This window comes from Spermophilus citellus (genome assembly GCF_964194105.1).
Source record: "Spermophilus citellus genome assembly, chromosome: 3".
NCBI lineage: Eukaryota > Metazoa > Chordata > Mammalia > Rodentia > Sciuridae > Spermophilus > Spermophilus citellus.
The window spans coordinates 10,055,518-10,075,343 of NC_138184.1; the positions used below are offsets into that span (position 1 = coordinate 10,055,518).

The following is a 19,826-nucleotide window of genomic DNA, read 5'->3' on the forward strand; positions in this document are numbered from 1 at the left end:
GCAACATTCAAGCTCTGCACAATCATGATGTTCTATTCAGCCCAAGGTCAAATGTCTGTAGAATCTTGCCGGGTGCCATGGCACATGCCTGTAATCCCAGTGTTTGGGGAACCTGAGACTGGGGGAGTTCAAAGCCCACCTCAGCAATGGGGAGGCACTAAGCAACTTAGTGAGACCCTGTCTCTAAATAAAATACAAAATAGTCCTGAGGATGTGGTTTAGTTGTTGAATGCCTCTGAGTTCAACCCCCAGTATCAAAAAAAAAAAAAAAAAAAAAAAAAAAAAGTCTGTAGAATCTCAAGAGTTTCAAGCCTAGCATGATGGCACACACCTGTATTTCCAGCAGTTCAGAAGGTTGAGGCAGGAGGATTGCAAGTTCAAAGACAGCCTCAGCAATTTAGCGAGACCCTGTCTCTAAATAAAATGCAAAAAGGGCTGGGAATTTGGCTCAGGGGCTAAACACCCCTGGGTTCAATCCCTGGTGCAAACTAACTAAATAAATAAATAAATCAGCTCACAGTGTTGTAGGGACAGATGACGGTGCCTTGCATAGCAGGAAACAGTTTTATTTGGCTGCAGCCAGGTTCAGAGGGCACAGCTTTTGCTGTAATCAATCAATCCCCTGAACCCCTGAGCTCAGGTGGTTTCAGAGTTTTATACTCAGCATGTAAGGGGAGGGGCTAAGAAGTTCACAGTCTGCAGAAGTTCACATAAAAGCAGCTTTTTCTTTCACTGTTCTGGGCAAGTTAACTCTTCAAGGACAACACCTGAGAAGGGGAGAGCCTCTTCCCCTTTCTTTCCTCCCCCTGCCAGCTGTTACCATGGAGCCCAATTGTGACTTATCTTAAAAATGTAGACATCTCTGTGAAGCCCAGCTCAAGGCCAGAGGCCTTGTTTGCACAGTTCTACAAAGTACTATACTGGATGCGTTTGTGAAAAACTAGTAAGGGGGTGTCCAGCACCTGGAGTGCTGGCATCTTCCCGGCCAGTGGCCAAGTAAAACAGGGCGACAGGAAAATAGGAAGTTTATCTACATTGAAATCTTTTGTAGAGACTCTTTTGCTGACATTCCTAAAATCAGCCATGGTGAAGATTTCTGGAGAAGCCCAGTTAAGACTTTTCTGTGGAGAAAGCGGGTGACACTACAACAGAACACTCTCAATCTAACATGGCACTTCCCTGACATGTAGGAGTCTCTGGGATCAATCTCCAGTGTGGCAAAAATAAACTGCTCCAAAGTAAGCTTTCTTCCCATGTAAAGTGTACACCTGAGGTGTGTGTGTTTTTTTTTTGTGTGTGTGTGTGTGTGTGTGTGTGTGTGGTGCTGGGGATTGAGCCCAGGGTGCCTTGTCTTGTGCATGCAAGGTAAGCACTACCAACTGAGTGATATCCCCAGCCCCTATACTTGGGGGATTTATTTATTGAACATTTCTCAGGGTGTGATTGCTTTAGGAAGTGTCCCTGAGATACTGCCAGTTACGGGTGACTAGTCCTGCTTCCCCACATGTTGAAGCATAACATTAGAGAAGCACACCAAGGCAAGCATACAAAGCAGGGTTTATTTAAAAGGGGGCAACCTAGATAAGGGGGAAAAGGCAAGAGAACAAAGGAAGCCTAGGACATCTAAAAAGGGCAGAACACCTCGCTTCTTTGGATACCAGGATACAGATATGGCCCCCTTCTCCCTCCAGGGAGAAATCTATGCTACCCCTTTTAAAACACACCCTGCTTTGTATGCTTGCCTCTGCGTGCTTCTCTAATGTTCCAACTTCACCGTGTGGGGAAGCAGGACCAGGGTACCAGTGGGATGGCCAAAAGGTGAGAAACAGGTGGGCTGAAGGGGGCAGGGCAGGATGGCGCAGCCTGGTTACCTTAGCAACAGGTTGGAGCAGGGGCAGGTGATCTAGATAGGGTGGCAGAGGGCTCTGAAGGCATTCAGTTCCTCAGGGGGCAGCCTCCAACTTCCCAGACTCACTCATGTTGGCCTCCTTGATCTGACCTGGCTCGCTGTAGCAGACCTGGGTGACCCTCTAGTTCTGTACTTGCTCCCCAGTGGGTGGCTCCTCAAGGGATCCCAACACCTGGAGGGGGACCAGGCCTGGGTTTTCCTGGGCACACCTCTGTCCCCGCGCTCCAGCAGCTGCGGGAAGATCTCAGCGTCCCGCCCTGGAGGTGAACAATTCCGCTTTAAGGTTAAAAGGGCAGGAGGGAAGAGGTCGGTTCAACAGACCCCGTGGGGGACCACTCAGCTAGCTGACCTCCCCCATTGTCAATCAGGCAAAGAGGGCGCCGCCGGGAAGGAGGGTGTGGCCACGCTACGCAAGACACCTTGGTGTCGCCGTGCGCTTCCGCCGCAGTCCGCCGCGCGTGCCTCGCCGCCGCGGAGCGCTCGGGTGGCAGTGCGGTGTCGTGGGCGGCCCGGGGGGCGGCGAGGGGAGGATGCCGGGACCGCCAGGCCGGGAGACGGTAAGTGTGGGGCCGGGCCCTGGGACGGGGGTCTGCCCGGCCGGGTCCGCGCTGGCGGCCGAGTCCGCCCTCTGTCCCTACAGCCACAGGGTGGGTCGGGGCGGGCAGCGGCGACCCTGTGTTCCTCCCGCCCCGCCCCTGCGCGTCCCTCCCTGGGCGGCTCCGCAACTGTGTGGCACCCGCCAGGGTCGCGGGGACCCTGAGTCGCGTGTGCGGCGCGCGCGGGAGGAGCAGGGGCGGGGGCCGAGCCTCCTCTCTCCCCCAGCATCAGCTTCCCACCGAGTCTTCCGAAGATGTGGGCAGCGCTGGCTCGGATTTCGTCTGCTGCCCTAACCTGGCTCTGTCTAGGGCTGACATTAAGTCCTTAAATTTCCAGATCCTTCCCCGCATTTCCAGATGTCGCCTTCGGATCCCCAACGCAATGCATCGTCTATCGCTGTGATCCTCCGTGGTGCGTTTCAAACCCACGCAGCATTTTAATAACGTTTTTCCCCACAGAGCTGTGGATTGCGCTTCTTCAAAAACTCATGTCTAGTTTGTGGACATGTCACATGAAAGGAGAGCAGAGAATAACCATCTGGAACCACTTGTACAGAATCCATGTGTCTCTGGTAGTATGTTTCCTGGACACAGCCATCCTAGGGGGATTCCTTTGGATTGAGGTGGCTCTTTGCAAACTCCTGGTGATGTGTCCCTTCAAGCACTCCCTGGCTTTGCAACCATGGACATATTTATTCTCTTATTTGAGTACCGGGTTTGTGTTTTTGGTACTGTGGATTGAACACAGGGGCAATTGACCACTGAGCCACATCCCGAGCCCAATTTTTGGATTTTATTTAGAGACAGCGTCTCACTGAGTTGCTTAGTTTCTTGCTGAATTGCTGAGGCTGAGGCTGAGGTTGTGGCTCAGTGGTAGAGCGCTCACCTAGGAGTGTGAGGCCCTGGATTCAATCTTCAGCACCACATAAAAAAATAAATAAATAAATCGCTAAAGCTGTCTTTGAACTTGCAATCCTCCTGCCTCAGCCTCCCAAGCCCAGGCGTGCACCAATCATTTTTAAATAGATGTAAAATGTATTCAGTAACTAGAGTTTTTTTTTTTTTAAGAGAGAGTGAGAGAGGATAGTGAGAGAGAGAGAGAGAGAGAGAGAATTTTTAATATTTTATTTTATTTTTTTTAGTTCTCGGCGGACACAACATCTGTGTTGGTATGTGGTGCTGAGGATGGAACCCGGGCCGCACGCATGCCAGGCGAGCTCGCTACCGCTTGAGCCACATCCCCAGCCCCAGTAACTAGAGTTTAAGAGATAGTGTACAATATTCCAAAGAGACTAGAAAGAGATGAATCTCATGAAAAATAAAATATTCCCTGGGCCCAGGATGTAACTCAGAGGCAGAGCACTTGCCTAATGTGCAAGGCCAGGGTTTAATGCCCAGCACTGGGGGAAAAATACAATAAAATAAAATATTCCAATATAACTTTGTATTTGTTTAAAAAATTATTGTTTCCATTTGTTTCACCTCTTAGCATGTAAGTCCCTGAGATCTGTTATTTTATTTTATTCATATATTTATTGGGTCCTGGGGAATCTAGGGCTTCCCACATGCCAAGCAGGTATTCAGCTACACCCCCAGCCCCAACACCTAGATGTGTTCAAGTATGATTGATAGTTTAGCAAATCATTTCTTACTGTGGAAATCATTAACTGACATCTTCATTTTCTGAAAGTAATACTGTGGGTTACAAAAGTGTCTTACATTTTTCTTGCTTTCTTTAATGTGAACACTAGATTTGAGTGATTTTACCAGATTCTTAAACACTTGTGTTTTTGTCATTTAAAGTTGTCAGTAGTGCAGGGGGCACAGTGGTGCATACTTGTAATCACAGCAACTCCGGATACTGAGACAGGAGGATTGCAAATTCAAGGCCAGCCTCAGCAGTTTAGGGAGGCCCTAACCAATTTAGCAAGACCCTGTCTCAAAAATGTAAAAAAGGAGGGGCTGGGGATATAGAGTACTTGCCTAGCATGCAGAAGGGCCTGGGTACAATCCCCAGCATTATACCAAAATACCAAAATAAATAAATAAATAAATAAAAATTTATTTATTTTAAGGGGTAGGGATGTGGCTCAGTGGGGAAGAACCTCAGTCCCCCGTACCCAAAATAAATAATAAATAAATAAATAGTCAGTAGTGGTTCAAAACTTTGTAATCAGGGAGCAGAGGCCCCAAGGTCAATTACTCCAAGCTAAAGCCGAACTTCCAGCATGCAGAGGGACGTGATGGAAGGTCCAGTGTGTCTATTTGGGAGCCTCCCTCCAAGTCTTAGCCTGTTCACAGCCCATCACACAAAGGAGCCCTTTGTGCTGAGAAAAGCGGCTGAACCCTGGAAAGTTGAGAATCCACAGGCACATGTAGTTGGGGAGTGAGGGGAGGATGAAGCCCTCTCTCAGGTTTTGGGGTTTTTAAGTGTTTTTTACTTTGAGATGGGGTCTTGGGCTGGGGATGTAGCTCAGTGGTAGAGCACTTACCTAGCATGCATGAGGCTCTGGTTCCGTCCCCAGTGCCCCTAAAAAGAAAAAAAGAAGAAGAAGAAGAAGAAAGATGAGACAGGGTATCTCTTTGTTGTGGAGGCCTGGTCTTGAACTCGTGGGCTCAAGCAATCCTCCTGCCTTAGCCTCCCAAGTGACTTGGACTACAGGCCTGCACCACAGTTTTGAGGGACGTTTGTTTGTTTCTGGACCCGGGGATTGAACTTAGGACCCAGGGGCACTCTTACCACTAAGCTACATCCCCAGCCCTTTTTATTATTTTTTTAAATTTTGAGACAAGGTCTTGCTAGGTTGCCCACACTGGCCTCCAACTTGCAATCCTCCTGCCTCAGCCTCTGGAATAGCTGGGATCACATGCATGTGCTGAGGATCAGACCCAATGCCTCACACTTGCTAGACAAGCGCTCTCTCACTGAGCTACAGACCCAGCCCTGGGAGGTTCATTTTTTTAATTTTTAGTTATGTTTTTTCTTTTTTCTTTTTTTTTGTTTTTTGTTTTTTGTTTTGTTTTTGTTTCTGTTTTTTGCAGTGTTGGGGATCAACCTAAGGGACTTATTGCTTCCAAGGCAAATACTCCGTACTCCCAGGCTCTCAAAGTCTTTGACACTTATAAATTGGTTTGACAAAATAGGGTCACTCCTGCCTTATGCCCTAGTTAATTAGTTATCATGGCCCCATGGAAGTTAAACAGGACCTTGAAAGATTAAGAATTATTATTGGGCTGGGATTGTAGCTCAGTGGTAGAGCACTTGCCTAGCATGTGTGAGGCCCTGGGTTTGATCCTCAGCACCACATGAAGGTAAATAAATAAAATAAAGGTATTGTATCCATCTAAACTACTATATATATATATATATATATATATATATATATATATATATATATATATATATATAATTATTATTAAAAAAATATTTCACCCCCGCCAGGGGGTGGCATACTTCTGTAATCCTAGCAGCTAGGATTATGAGTTCAAAACCAACCTCAGCAAATGCGAAGTGCTAAGTAACTCAGTGAGACTCTGTCTCTAAATAAAATACAGAATAGGGCTGGGGTTGTGGCTCTGTGGTTGAGTGCCCCTGAATTCAATCTGCAGTATCAAAAAAAAAAATCATAAAGAGGTGATTATTCCTACTGTTCCACCGTTTCTTTTCTTTTCGGTACTGGAAATTGAACCCAGGAGTGCTTTACTATGGAGCTACATCCCAGTAATTTTTACTTTTTTATTTTGAGACAGGGTCTGAGTTGCTTAGGGGCCTTCTACATTGCTGAGGCTGGCCTTGAATTCTCAATTCTACTGCCTCAGCCTCCCCAGCCAGGATTACAAGCGTGCACCACCACGGTCCGCTTCGACGAGTCCATTTTGATAAAATTATACAAGCATAGAATATGTCTTATTCTAATTAGGACCCCTTTCTTCTGGGTAGCACTATGGTGGGGTTCACTTAGGTAATTTCATATGTATATACAGGAAAATTATGTATTTTTTATTCTACTGTCTTTCTATTCCTGTCCCCCCACTTCCTTCCCTTCTCCTTTGTCTGATCTACTGAACTTCCCCCCGCCCCCCTTAGCTTCCACATATAAGTGAAAGCATTCGACCTTGGTTTTTTGTGATGGGCTTGTTTCACTTAGCATGATATGCTCCATATCTCTGCGCCCAGCATCTTGATTAAATTCCTGTAATTATCTGGTGTCGGAGGACTGCTTACTCCATGACTCCTGGGAAGACACAGTCAGGCCTCTCAGCTCCCATGGCTTCCGCGGCAGCACAGGCTTTTACAGATGTGGTCTAAGCCGCTGTATGCTGTGGCACGTGGGCTTTTCTGGAATGAGCAGCTTCCACAAAAAGCCAGAGGCTGGGAGTAGCCTTCAAACTGGTGCATGGTGTGTTCAGATGCCTTCCCTAGAGAAGCACCGGAGGGTAGACTCCTGAGGGGAAAAGCTGCCATGCTGGGGTGGAACCCAGGGCCTCGTGAACGCTGGGCAGCCACTCCACCATGGAGATACTTGTACTTTATGTTTAACAAGGTTCTCAATAGTTTCTATGCCTCAGTATGTTTTGAATGTGCTACTACCTGAGCCCTAGGCCATTCACTCGCTCATCCGTGCCCGTGGTTAGGCTATTGGGATTTTATGTTTATTTTATGCTTTGTGAAAAGTACTACTCCTATTTTTATTTTAATCTCCCAGTGCAAATGCACAGCAAATTCTCTGGAAATTGAATTTTCAACTGCTGGATTATGGTCAAGTTGAAATCTATAGGAAAAGGGAAATGTATCAATTGACTCTTTCTCCTTTTCTACATCACAGTTCTCTTACAACCATCAACTCAGCAACTCAGGATGCTGAGGCAGGAGGATCGCAAGTTCAAAGCCAGTCTCAGCAACTTAGCAAGACCCTTTCGCAAAATAAAAAATAAAAAAGGCTGGGGCCAGGATTGTGGCTCAGCGGCTGAGCGCTCACCTAGAACATGCGAGGGCCTGTGTTCGATCCTCAGCACCACGTAAAAATAAATAAATAAAATAAAGGTATTGTGTCCAACTACAACTAAAAAATAATATTTTAAAAAAATAAATAGAAAAGGCTTATGTGCCCTTGAATTCACTTCCTGGTACCAAAAAGAGAAGAAAAGGAAGAAGGAAAGAAATGAGATGAAAATTTTTCTCACACATACAAAAGAAATTGATGAAAAGGGTTTCTCTCATTTTTCCAAGTTCTCCCTCCCATTTTTGAACTGGGTATTGAACCCAGAGGCACTTAACCACTGAGCCACATGCCCAACCCTTTTTGTCTTTTATATTGAGACAGCGACTCCCTAAATTGCTGAGGCTGCCCTTGAACTTGTAATCTCCAGCCTAAGTCTCTTGAGTCACTGGGATGACACAGGCATGCACCACCACTCCCAGCTTCTTTCAAGCTCAAGTAGACATTTCCATTAGGAACCTCTAAGACTTGGCAGTGACCATAATAAAATGTAGCTGTAAGTCCATTTGTTCCAGACGCTCTTGACTTACAGAAGTGTGGACTGAGACAAACTGATGACCAAGGCAAACAAATAAATGTTTTGAATTGTGTGTGAATTTAGGAATTTGAGTACAGGCCTCCAGCCCTGGTAATCTCACTCCTTATCTGTGCACATATGTGGGATGTTGTAGGACTCGGTGGTCTTTGAGGACGTGTCTGTGAACTTCACCCAGGAGGAGTGGGCTCTGCTGGATCCTTCGCAGAAGAAACTCTACAGAGATGTGATGCAGGAAACCTTCAGGAACCTGGCCTCTGTTGGTAAGAGTGACATCCTTTCCCTTGGTTAGTAGTTAAAAACAACCCATCTGGTCCTGTGATCGTTATTTGGCGCCTTTGCTGTGGTTTCCATACTTAGGGACTCTTTTGGGGGTGGGCTTAATGGGAAGGTCATGCCTGGGTGGGCAGGTGCTGATTTTCAAAATGGGCTCATAACGAGCTGATTTACAGTCTGATTAGTGAGTGCCTTTACTCGATCTTGTAAAAAAAAAAAAAATCAGGCATTTTATCACACAAGGTCCTATTAAGAGCTCTATGATGAATGTAAGGAGAGGTCCCATCAACAGGAGCAGCCAGGGGAGAGTCTGGCCCAAAAGGTCCCAGGGAGGTGACTGCTGCTGCTCCCGGGGTGGGGTGTTTCTTGATGCTCCCCCAGAGCTCAGCTGCTTTTCCTGGGATTATTCCAGATTCCTTGGTGAAGTAACAGCATTCCTCTCCTAAAAAGACCCAAGCGCCTCCCTTCCCTGCCGTTAGTAAGTCAGTGGCTCTCCTATTTTGGAGACCTACGTTGGCTGAGGGGGTCCCTTGGATTTGAAGAGACCCCAGGGAGTCTGCCACCTGCTCAAAGTCCTCCTAAAGTTCTTGGGAGAGTTTATAGTAAAGACGAGTGGCTGTACCTATTCCTGCTACCCCGTGCCAGCTGCTGCCAATATGCCCGATCCAATGAGGACTGGTGCGACGATTGGTCTTTTGCATCTGGGACATTGAAGTCCAGGAGCGGGAGGAGAGGATCAGTTCAACCTCCCCCTCAGGGTATCTGGTTATATGGGGCGTGAGGAGGAGAGGGAGGCAGAAGGTGGGAATAGGGGGTGTCAGGCAGCGAAGAATGGGACTTCTGCAGAAGAAGAAGGTGCCAGGCTGGCTCTGAGGTGACATTGTCAATTGTGTTGTACAGGGAACCCTTAGGTGGCATGGTGGATAGAGACATAGAGTGGGGGAGGGTGCCCAAAGTAGGAGACATGGGAATAAAGTAGTTCGGGGGGAATTACTTGAGTGGTGAAGAGAGAGGTTGGATTGGAAGTCCATGGAGAGGGACAGAGTTTGCTGTCCGTGAGCCGCGGGACACAGAGCCTGCCATCTGAAGTATAGGAGGGTTAGAATTGTCGAGGAGTTGTAAGGTTGTGTTGAGAAACGTGAGCAGGTGTGGGCTACTCGGGGCCAAAGAAAGAAGCAATGTGGTGTGTGTGAGGGTAACGGATCGGCAAGAAGAGGAGGGAGAGAGATCTGTAGCCACTGGGGTGGGTTCTATAAGTCCCATATTGGGGAAATGAAGGGTAAAGGAGGCTCGAAATTTTGAGAGATTTCTTCCCGTTAAGGGAGTGGGGCGATGAGGTTCAATTAAAAAGAATGTCTGGGTGTGGTGGCTCACGCCTGTAATCCCAGCAGCTGGGGAGGCTAAGGCAGGAAGATCTGAAGGCTGAGGCAGGAGGATCGTAAGTTCAAATCCAGCCTCAGCAATTTAGGGAGGCACTAAGCAACTCTGTGAGACCCTGTCCCTCAATAAGATACAAAATAAGGCTGGGGATGTGGCTTAGTGGCCAATTGCCCCTGAGTTCAATCCTCAGTGGCACTCCCCCCCCCCAAAAAAAAAAAGATTCAAAAGGACTGGGCAGAATGCGTCCCCTCAGTGCTGCATGGTGGAGGAGTTGTCCTGCGTGGGTTGGAAGTGGTTCCCTCTACCCTGACGATAGAGGTTTTGAAAGGCTGAGTTGGTCCCCCCAAATTGGGGCAAAGTTAGAAAGCTTCTCACGAGTCAATGAGGAAAGAGATTGGCCTACCTTCAACAGTGGCAGTTACCCTAGGCTCCCGGTGGGTGATGGTGGGTGATGGTGGGTGATGGTTGGTTAGGGAGAATGAAGAGGGAGGATTTGGCCCCTCACCTCACTGTTGGAAGGACGGTCGACTCCCCTGTGTCCGTCCCTTTTGAGTTTAGGGCAAGGGCCAGATGGTGGTTGGGGATTAGGGCACGCATGGGCACAGTGTCCTTCCCAGACAAGGTCCAGGAGGTGCCTTGTAGTGTCCTTTGTTGGAAACTACACCCTTGGGTTTGTCTTGCGGGGCCTGTGCCAAAAGTTGAAATTTGGCTTTATCTCTTTTTATCTATTTTTTGTTGCTCTTCTCTATAATTAAAACCTTAAAGGCAGCGTTAAGAATGGTTGATTGGGGGGCTGGGGATGTGGCTCAAGCGGTAGCGCGCTCGCCTGGCATGCGTGCGGCCCAGGTTCGATCCTCAGCACCACATACAAACAAAGATGTTGTGTCCACCGAAAACAAAAAAATAAATAAATATTAAAAAAAAAAGAATGGTTGATTGGGGGCTGGGGTGGTGGCTCAGTGGCATAGCGCTCCCCTCACATATGTGAGGCATTAGGGTCGATCCTCGGCACCACATAAAAATAAATAAACAAAGATTAAAAAATACCATATGCTGGTAGCTTATAAGCAATAAAAATTAGAAAAAAAAAGAATGGTTAATTGGGGCATTTGGGGGCCTTCCTCTCTCTAACCTGTTAATTTTTTTTGAATGTCTGGGGCAGATTGGGAAATAAAATGAGTCACTGGGGTGATAGCACCACTTGGGGATTGTGGTCTACTTTAGTGTACGTTGAAGAGCTTCTGTAGGGTGGGATAGAAATTGGGCTGGATTCTCATTAGGTTCTTGAGTAATTTCTTAAGCTTATCAAAATTATCTGCATGCGTTTGGGTGGGGGCTCAAATCCTCTGCCTCTCCTCCAGGAGTGGGTAGAAGAGAGGATGATATTGATGTCATGCCGTATCAGATCATAGGACTGCGAACTGGAATTCTTCAGTGTAGAAATCCGGGGTCCATACGATAGGAACCTAGATGTTTCTCAGTGAGCGAACAATACCTTGGGTTCCAGCTACCTCCCATAGTGACAGGAGGGGGGCTGCTGAGGCCACAGGTGGTGCCCAGGAAAGCAGGTATGAGGAGGGGAGAAAGAAGGAAGAGAGGCCCGAGTAGGAGGTGTGGTGTTGAGATCAAGAGAAAGGAGGGAGATGAAGGACCGGCAGAACAGGGAAGATGGGTCCAGTGGGTGCTGAAGGTGTGGCTGGGGAAGGCTATAGAGAAGCATAGGGTGGAGGTGGAGGAAGGGAAGAGTGATCCTGTGGGTCAAAAGAAGGAAAATTACAGCCAGGTGTGGTGGCTCACACCTGTAATCCCAGCATCCTGGGAGGCTGAGGCAGGAGGATCGTGAGTTCAAAGCCAGCCTCAGCAACAGCGAGGCACTAAGCACTCAGTGAGACCCTGTCTAAATAAAATACAAAACAGGGCTGGGGATGTGGCTCAGTGGCCTACTGCCACTGAGTTCAATCGCCAGTATCCCCCCCCCTAAAAAAAATTGCTAGGTTTGGGAGGGGAAAGGGTTAAGGGAGAGAAAGCAAGGAGGACCTGTGCAGGGAGCAGGACTGACCCAGAGAGGGGTGACCCAGAGCAAAGGAAAGAGAAGGGAATCTCTGCCCATTGCCCTCGTGGTGACAGAAGTTGCATAAGTCCTGTATACGGTGGGATTGAAAGTCCCATTCTCCAGCCAGGAGGAGTCATTTTCTAACTTATATTGGGGCCAGGTTGTGTTACAATAGAAAACAAATCTGGTTTTGTGAGACGGGGAGTCAAGTGGAGACCAAAGGTTTTTGAGGAGACAGCCGAGGTAGGAGTTGCAGGGAATCTTGGGTTGGGCAGATCCCATGGCTGAGAGTTCTCAGGAGCCCAGAGAAGGGAAACGGAGGAGGAAGGGGTCCCCACAACCTCTCTGATTTCCCACATAGAAGCAGACCATTGGTGAGGGTTGTCAGGGCCCTTGACAGTCCTGCAGCAGAAGCCAAGGGAGACCCTGACCCAGCACTGGGAGGGAGAGAGAGAAGGAGGGAGAGGGAGGGCATGCTCAGGGGCACCGCAGAGAGGTTCCGAGAACTCAAGGCCAGTAGAGAGGGAATGCTGTCTAGAGTCAAGTTCTGTGATAGGCCAGAAGCCGGAGGCAAGAGGCAGGAATGCCCTGGGGTGGATACTGGCCAGGGAGGAGAGGGCATGGTCAAGGTAGCTCAGATCCCATGATGGGAGAGCCAGCAGGCAATGAACGTGGACCCCTCCCAGGCTAGCACCAGAACCTCGGGGTGGCTGGCGCAGATATCCACGAGGGACACAGCTCTGAGTTCAAGCAAAGGTTTATTGACAGAGAATATCGGCCAGGCTGCCCTTCTGCCAGGTGCAGCAGCCTGCGGGGAAAACTTGCTAACTATAGTCAACTAAGATGGAGAGGTTACAAATAACCCTCTGGTCCTGTGATTGTTATTTGACACTGTGGTTTCGGCAGTTAGGGAGTCTGGGGGTGGGCCTAATGGGAAGGTCATGCCTGGGTGAGCAGGTGCTGAGTTTCAAAATGGGGTTACTTTGGCTTAGGGATCTAACATTTGCTATAATTTCTGATAACTTAGAATGATTTTTCTGGATCTATATTTTAGGAAATACATGGGAAGACTGGAAGATCAAAGATGAGTTCAAAATCCCAGGGAGAAATCTAAGGTGAGTTGTACATACCAGAGAAAGAGCCCCAGTAGGTATGATATTTTAGTATGATTTTTTTTTTAAAGCAAGCAAACAAATTCATCCTCAAATTGATTTTTTTCTTAGACATTTTCTTTCTTTTTTTTTTTTGTATTTGGAAACAATATTTTTATTTTATTTATTTTTATGTGTGCTGAGGATCGAACCCAGGGCCTCTCACGTGCTAAGCAAGTGTTCTACCACTGAGCTACAATCCCAGCCCTTTTCTTAGACATTTTCACCAAAAGAAAAAAAAAAAAAATCTTTAAGTGCTGGGCATTTAAGTCAGGGACTCTACCACAAAGCTACATCCCAGACCTTTTGGTGGTGTTGTTTTGTTTTTGTGTGGCACTGAGGTACTCTGTCACTGAGCTAAATCTCCCTTAACCCCTAGCTCTTGTTATTTCTTATTTTGAGACAAGATCTCGCCAAGTTGCCCAGGCTGACCTCAGACTAGCCTTAAACTTGTGATCCTTCTGCCTCAGCCTGTGGAGTAGCTGGGATCACAGGCCTGTGTCATTGTGCCCAGCCCCACTTTTTTATTTTGAGACAGGGTCTCACTAAGTTGCCCAGGCTGTCCTTGAACTTGAGACCCTCCTACCTCAGCTTCCCAGGAAGCTGGGATTACAGGTGTGTAACTCTGTACCTAGCCCAAAAATGTTTTCTTAAATGACATGGATGGTCAGTGTTTGAAAAATATCTTACTTGGAAATAGTGTTAAGAAACCATGTGTATGGATATTGCTGTTTTGATAATAGCTGTAGAGAAGCTTGAAAAAGTTCAGACTGCTGGGCGCAGAGGCACATGCCTGTAACCCCAGCCACTTGGGAGGCTGAGACAGGAGAATTTCGAGTTCAAAGCCAGCCTCAGCAAAAGCAAGGCACTGAGCAACTTTGTGAGACCCTGTCTCTAAATAAAATACAAAATAGGGCTGGGGATGTGGCTCAGTAGTTGAGTGCCCCTGAGTTCAATCCCCAGTGCCAAAAAAGAAAAAAAAAAAGTTCCCACAGGGCAGAACCTACAGGTGTTTCTAGAAATAATAAAAATGTAATTCTAATGTAAAATAATGATGAGCAGTCATTATTAATGTGCTTCTAATGTTTCACAGAAGTCATATGGTGCAGAGACTCTGTGAAAGTAAAGGTGGTCAGTCTGGAGAAACCGTCAGCCAGATTCTAAATGTCAGCGTGACCAAGAAAACTTCTGGAGTAAAACCATATGAATGTAACGTGTGTGGAAAAGTCTTCATGCTTCATTCATCCCTTACGAGGCACATCAGATCTCACCCTGGACACGAATTCTACGGATGTAAGTATGGAGACAAGCCTTACAAATGCAAGGAGTGTGGGATCACCTTCAGTTATCTCAAATCCTTTCAAAGACATGAAAGGACCCACACTGGAGAAAACCCTTATAAGTGTAAACAGTGTGGAAAAACCTTTATATATCACCAGCCCTTTCAGACACACGAACGGACACATTTTGGAGAGAAACCCTTTCAGTGTAAGCACTGTGGCAAAGCTCTCAGATCTCCTAGTTCTCTTCGAATTCATGAAAGGATTCACACTGGGGAGAAGCCCTATGAATGTAAGAAATGCGGGAAGGCCTTCAGCTGTCCCAGTTCTATTCAAATACATGAAAGGACCCACACTGGGGAGAAACCCTACAAGTGTAAGGAATGCGGGAAAGCCTTCATTTCCCGAACAACCGTTCAAACACACATGATAACACACAATGGCAACAGACCTTACAAATGTAAGGAATGTGGGAAGGCATTCATTCGTCCCAGTTTTTTACGAGTACATGAAAGAATCCACACTGGAGAGAAACCCTATAAGTGTCAACAATGTGGGAAAGCCTTCAGATGTTCCACTTCCGTTCAGATTCATGAAAGGACCCACACTGGGGAAAAACCCTACAAGTGTAAGGAATGTGGGAAAGCCTTCAGTGCCCGCCCAGCCTTTCGAGTACACATGAGGGTGCACACTGGTGAGAAACCCTATAAATGCAAAGAGTGTGGGAAAGCCTTCAGTCGCCTCAGTTACTGTCGGATACATGAAAGGACTCACACTGGAGAAAAACCCTATGAATGTAAAACGTGTGGAAAAACCTTCAATTATCCTCTAGATTTGCAGATCCATGAACGAAATCACACTGGAGAAAAACCCTTTGAATGTAAAGAATGTGCCAAAGCTTTCATTTCTCTCGAAAACTTTCGAAGACACATGATAACGCACACTGGAGATGGACCTTACAAGTGCAGGGAATGTGGGAAGGCATTCATCTTTCTCAGTGCGTTTCGAACGCACGAGAGAACCCACACTGGAGAGAAGCCTTATGAGTGTAAGCAATGTGGAAAAGCCTTCAGTTGTTCTAGTTACGTTCAGATACACGAAAGAACTCATACTGGAGAGAGGCCCTATGAATGCAAGCAGTGTGGGAAAGCCTTCATTTATCCCACAAGCTTTCAAGGGCACATGCGAATGCACACTGGAGAGAAACCCTATAAATGTGAAGAATGTGGCAAAGCCTTTAGTCTTCGCAGTTCCTTTCAAAGACATGAAAGAACTCACAGTGGAGAGAAACTTTTTGCGTGTAAGCAATGTGGAAAAGCTTTCGCTTTGTCCACATCTTTGAACAAACACGTGAGGGTGCACAATAGATAGAAGCCCAGTGAACACGACTTGGGGAATATCCATGATTCCAACAGATACCTTTCAGTCATGAAATTCCCACTGTGGAACTGTCCTGTGAATGAAAGTGATCTAGGAAGCTAGATGCAAGGTCATTCATGTTGATGGGTCAGAAAATGGAAAATGGGTAACCATGAGTCAAAATATTTTTAAACCAGCTGTGGTGGCAAACATCTGTAATCTTGGTCGAACTGAGTCAGTGTAATAAGGAAGTCCCCTTTGCTTTGACCTTACAAATAAGTCCTCTGATGCTCACCCATCAGTTTTTGTATCTTTTCCTGCTCTTGCTTCCTTGTTTCCATCTTACAAAATGCAGTGGTCTGGGCTGAGGTTGTGGCTCAGTGGTAGAGCGCTTGCCTAGCATGTGTGAGGCACTGGGTTTGATCCTCAGCGCCACATAACAAATAAAATAAAGGTATTGTGTCCTCCATCTGCAACTAAAAATATTTTTTTTTCAAATATCCACTGGTCAGCCACTGTTGCCTGGCAATGAAAGACAATTCAATTTATAACGTGTTGTGATTTGTGTATGTGTTGGTGCTGCAGATCCAACCCAGGCCCTTGAGCATGCTGGGCAAGTGCTATACCACTGAGCTACAATAGCTCTTGACTTTTTTTTTAATATTTATTTTTTAGTTGTAGGTGGACACACAATATCTTAATTTCATTTTTGTGTGGTGCTGAGGATCAAATCCGGTGCCTCACACGTGCTAGGCAAGCTCTCTACCACTGAGCCACAACCCCAGTCCTTGACTTTGTCTTTGGCAATAGGAAATAAATACTCGGTCTTTGTCTCAGGTTCCTGGCACAGAGTTCCCAGGGGTATTAGACACACCTTTGTTATTCATGACAATTTCTTTTAAACCATATTTGAGGGCTGGGGTTGTGGCTCAGCGGTAGAGCGCTCGCATTGCATGTGTGAGACCCTGGGTTCGATCCCCAGCACCGCATAAATAAGTGAAATAAAGGTATTGTGTCCAATTACAACTAAAAAATAAATATAAAAAAAAAAAACATACTTGAAGGCTGGGAATATAGTTCGGTGGTAAAGCTGCCCCTGGGTTCTAACCCCAGTACCAAAGGAAGTAAAGAGAGCAGGGTTGGGGACACAGACTGGCACACAAAGAGCACCACGTGAAGATGAAGGCAGAGACCAGTTTCATGCTGCTACAAGCCAAGGAATACCAAAGGTGACTAGATAACCACCATACAATAGGTGAAAGGTAAGAAAGGGATTCTCCTGACAGGTCCTGGGAGGGAACCAACCCTTCCCATACCCTGAGCTTGGACTTGTGGGCTCCAGAAAGGTAAGATGATAAATTGCTATTGTTTGAAAGCTACTGAGAGCTGGGCACAGTGGTGCACACCTGTAATCCCAGCAACTCAAGAGGCTGAGGCAGGAGGATCACAAGTTTGAGGCCAGCCTCAGGAACTTGGCAAGGCCTTAAGCAACTTAGTAAGACCCTGTCTCTAAATTTTAAAAAAATAAAAAGGTTTGGGGATGTAGTGCAGTGATAAGTGCTTCTGGGTTCAATCCCCAGTACCAAAAAAAGAAAAAACTAAGAGCTAGAAACAGTAGCCCAAATCTGCAATCCCAGTGTTTTGCAAGGTTAAGGCAGGAGGATCACAAGATTGAGGCCAAGTGAGACCTTCTCAAAGTAGAAAGGAAGCCGGGTGTAGCAGAGAACATTTATTATATTCAGCACCTCCGGAGACCACAAGGAGGATCCCAAGTTTGAGGCCAGCCTAGGCAACTTGGTGACACTCCTTTTCACAATAGAAATGTGTGAGGCTGAGTCCATCCTCAGTGATGTCAAAAAGAAAAAAAAACAATTCTGGGATGTTCTTAATTAAGTTACAGGCCAGAGAATGGAGGAAGGAGGGAGACAACTTTAACTCACAGCTTCAAGCTAAAGAAAATGGAAAGAAAGAACCAGCAGAGTACTGAGCACAGTAGCACCCACCTATAGTCCCAGTGGCTGGGGAGGCTGAGGCAGGGGATCACAAGTTCAAAACCAGCATCAGCAATTTAGTGAAGCCCTAAGTAACTTAATTAGACCCTGTCCCAAAATAAAAAGGAAAAGGATTGCAGATGTGGCTCAGTAGTTAAGCGCCCTGGGTTCAATCCTGGTTCCCTCCCCCCCCCCCAAAAAAAAGAAAAAGTTATGGGAGGCATACTTAAAACCCCAACCCCATGCAGTGTGACAACTAGACTAGGGATCCCTCCTTGCATCTCTTGGGAGGGATGACTGTCTAATCTTTAGAAGGTGACTGTCTTAATCCATTCTAGCTGCTATATCAAAACACCTTAGATTGGGTAGTTTCTAAGTGATAGGAAGGCATTTCTCACAGTTCTAGAGGTTGGGAAGTCAATGGTTAGGTGCCAGCAGATTCAATGTCTGGTGAAGATTCCTCTCTGCTTCATGGTTGGTGGGTCCTTGTTTTAGAAAAAAGCAGAGTCCCCGAAGTGGCCACCAAAGGTGGAAGGTGCTGAGAGAATGAGGAAAAGGCAGACTGGCCAGACTCAGTGCCACACACCTGTAACCCCAGCTACTCGGGCAGGAAAATCTGAAGTTCAAAGCACCTGGATAACTTGGTGAGACCTTGTCTCAAAATAAAATGTGGGGCTGGGGCTGGGGCTCAGTGGTTGAGCACTTGCCTAGCACTTGTGAGGCACTGGGTTCGATCTTTAGCACCATATTTAACAAAAAAAAAAAAAAATAGATGTTATGTCTATCTACAAGTAAAAAGTGTTCTTTTTTTAAAAAAAAGAGTGTGTGTGAGAGAGAGGGGGAGAGAGAAAATTTTTTTAATATTTATTTATTTTTTAGTTTTCTGGGCTGCACGCATGCCAGGTGAGCGCGCTACCGCTTGAGCCACATCCCCAGCCCCTAAAAAGTGTTCTAAAAAAAAAACGTAAAAGGGGTTGGGGGTGCAGGGCTCAGTAGTAAGGTGCTTGCCTAGCATGTGTGAGGCCCTGGATTCAATCCCCAATATCATAAAAGGGAAAAAGAAAAAAAATTGTTTGGGGGTCTACCTTCAGTACCAGACCTGACATGGGAGATGAGTAGAGGGATCCTCCTTGGACTGCACTAGCTGACCTGACTTGGCCTTTCCTGAAGAGAGAATTAGAAAAAAGTGACCCGAGCCCCTCTGTAGCCATGGCAGAATGCAACCCACCCTCACATCTTGAGCTGGCCTCTGCCAAACAGGCCCAGTGGAGGGGTACTGGGAACATTACAAAGCCTAAATGGTCCTTCCCTCCCCTGCTTCTGTGCCCACCGTGGGCCAGTCCCTGTCACTGGAGGAGAACTAAGGAACATTTGCAGCCGGTGCTTGCAAAGACTGGTCTCTATGCAGGACCATGGCCCAGTGGTCCTTTTAGAGGGAGATTACTTCCAGCAACTAGGAATTTCACACAGGAATCTCATCCTCCTCCCTCATCTCTTGGGCCCCAGGAGGGTGACTGAGAGGATATCCAAACACAGGTCTTCACAGGACCTGTAGATAGCTCTGGAGGGCAAGTCACTTTGTTTCAGCTGGGGAGGGAGAGACTTAATCCGGGCATCTTCTTGTGTTTCAGAACCAGAACTCTTGAGAGCACCAGAATATTTGCTTGTCTGCATCCAGCTACGTGTCAGGGCCTTAACTTAGGACTAGCCTCTAGTTCCATCACCTGTTCTATGTCCTCCCAGATTCCTTGCTCTGAAGATCCAGCTCCCCCGAGACCAGTCTGGAGAAGTGTATCTGCTTCTCTGAGCCCATGTCCAGCAGAGGCCTGCCCTCAGTGGCTTCTTGAGACAGCTGTGCCAGCACTTCAGTGCAAAAAGGATCAGTGCAGGAGGTGAGGGAGGGAGCAATGCGGGGGGGGGGGGTGAGAACAGTAGAGTCCAGTATGGGGAGTCAGACAGGTAAATGACCTCCACCTCAGTTCAGGGCTGAGCTAGGATTTGCTCATCATTCTGGGTCATGCATTCTCTGCCCCTTCCCCCAAATAAAGCAACACAAACATAAGACAACCCTCTTAAATCTTAGTAATGGCAAAAACCCAAAGAACCCCACCAACAATAAAAGATAATGCTAACCAAGTGAAAAAGCAAGTTACAGTTTGGGAAAACATATTTGTAAGTTCCATGTCTGACAAAGGACTTGTTTGTAGAATAATAAAGAGCTGTTATTATAACTCAGAAAACTAATAACCCATTTTAAAAATGGACAAAATATATGAGCATATAGTCCATTAAAAAT

At 46.7% G+C, this 19,826-nt stretch overlaps 1 protein-coding gene across 1 annotated transcript; it reads left to right on the forward strand.

Moving 5' to 3' along the window:
* Positions 1–1,853: 1,853 nt before the first annotated feature.
* Positions 1,854–19,337, forward strand: LOC308643224 (uncharacterized protein; the record flags this gene model as incomplete). The annotated part of the gene is made up of 7 exons (XM_081283138.1): positions 1,854–1,882; positions 2,054–2,192; positions 2,278–2,466; positions 8,177–8,303; positions 12,804–12,864; positions 13,994–14,983; positions 19,274–19,337. The coding sequence occupies 7 exons, from the start codon at positions 1,854–1,856 to the stop codon at positions 19,335–19,337; spliced, it is 1,599 nt and encodes a 532-aa protein (XP_081139264.1).
* Between the last annotated feature and the right edge of the window lie 489 nt (positions 19,338–19,826).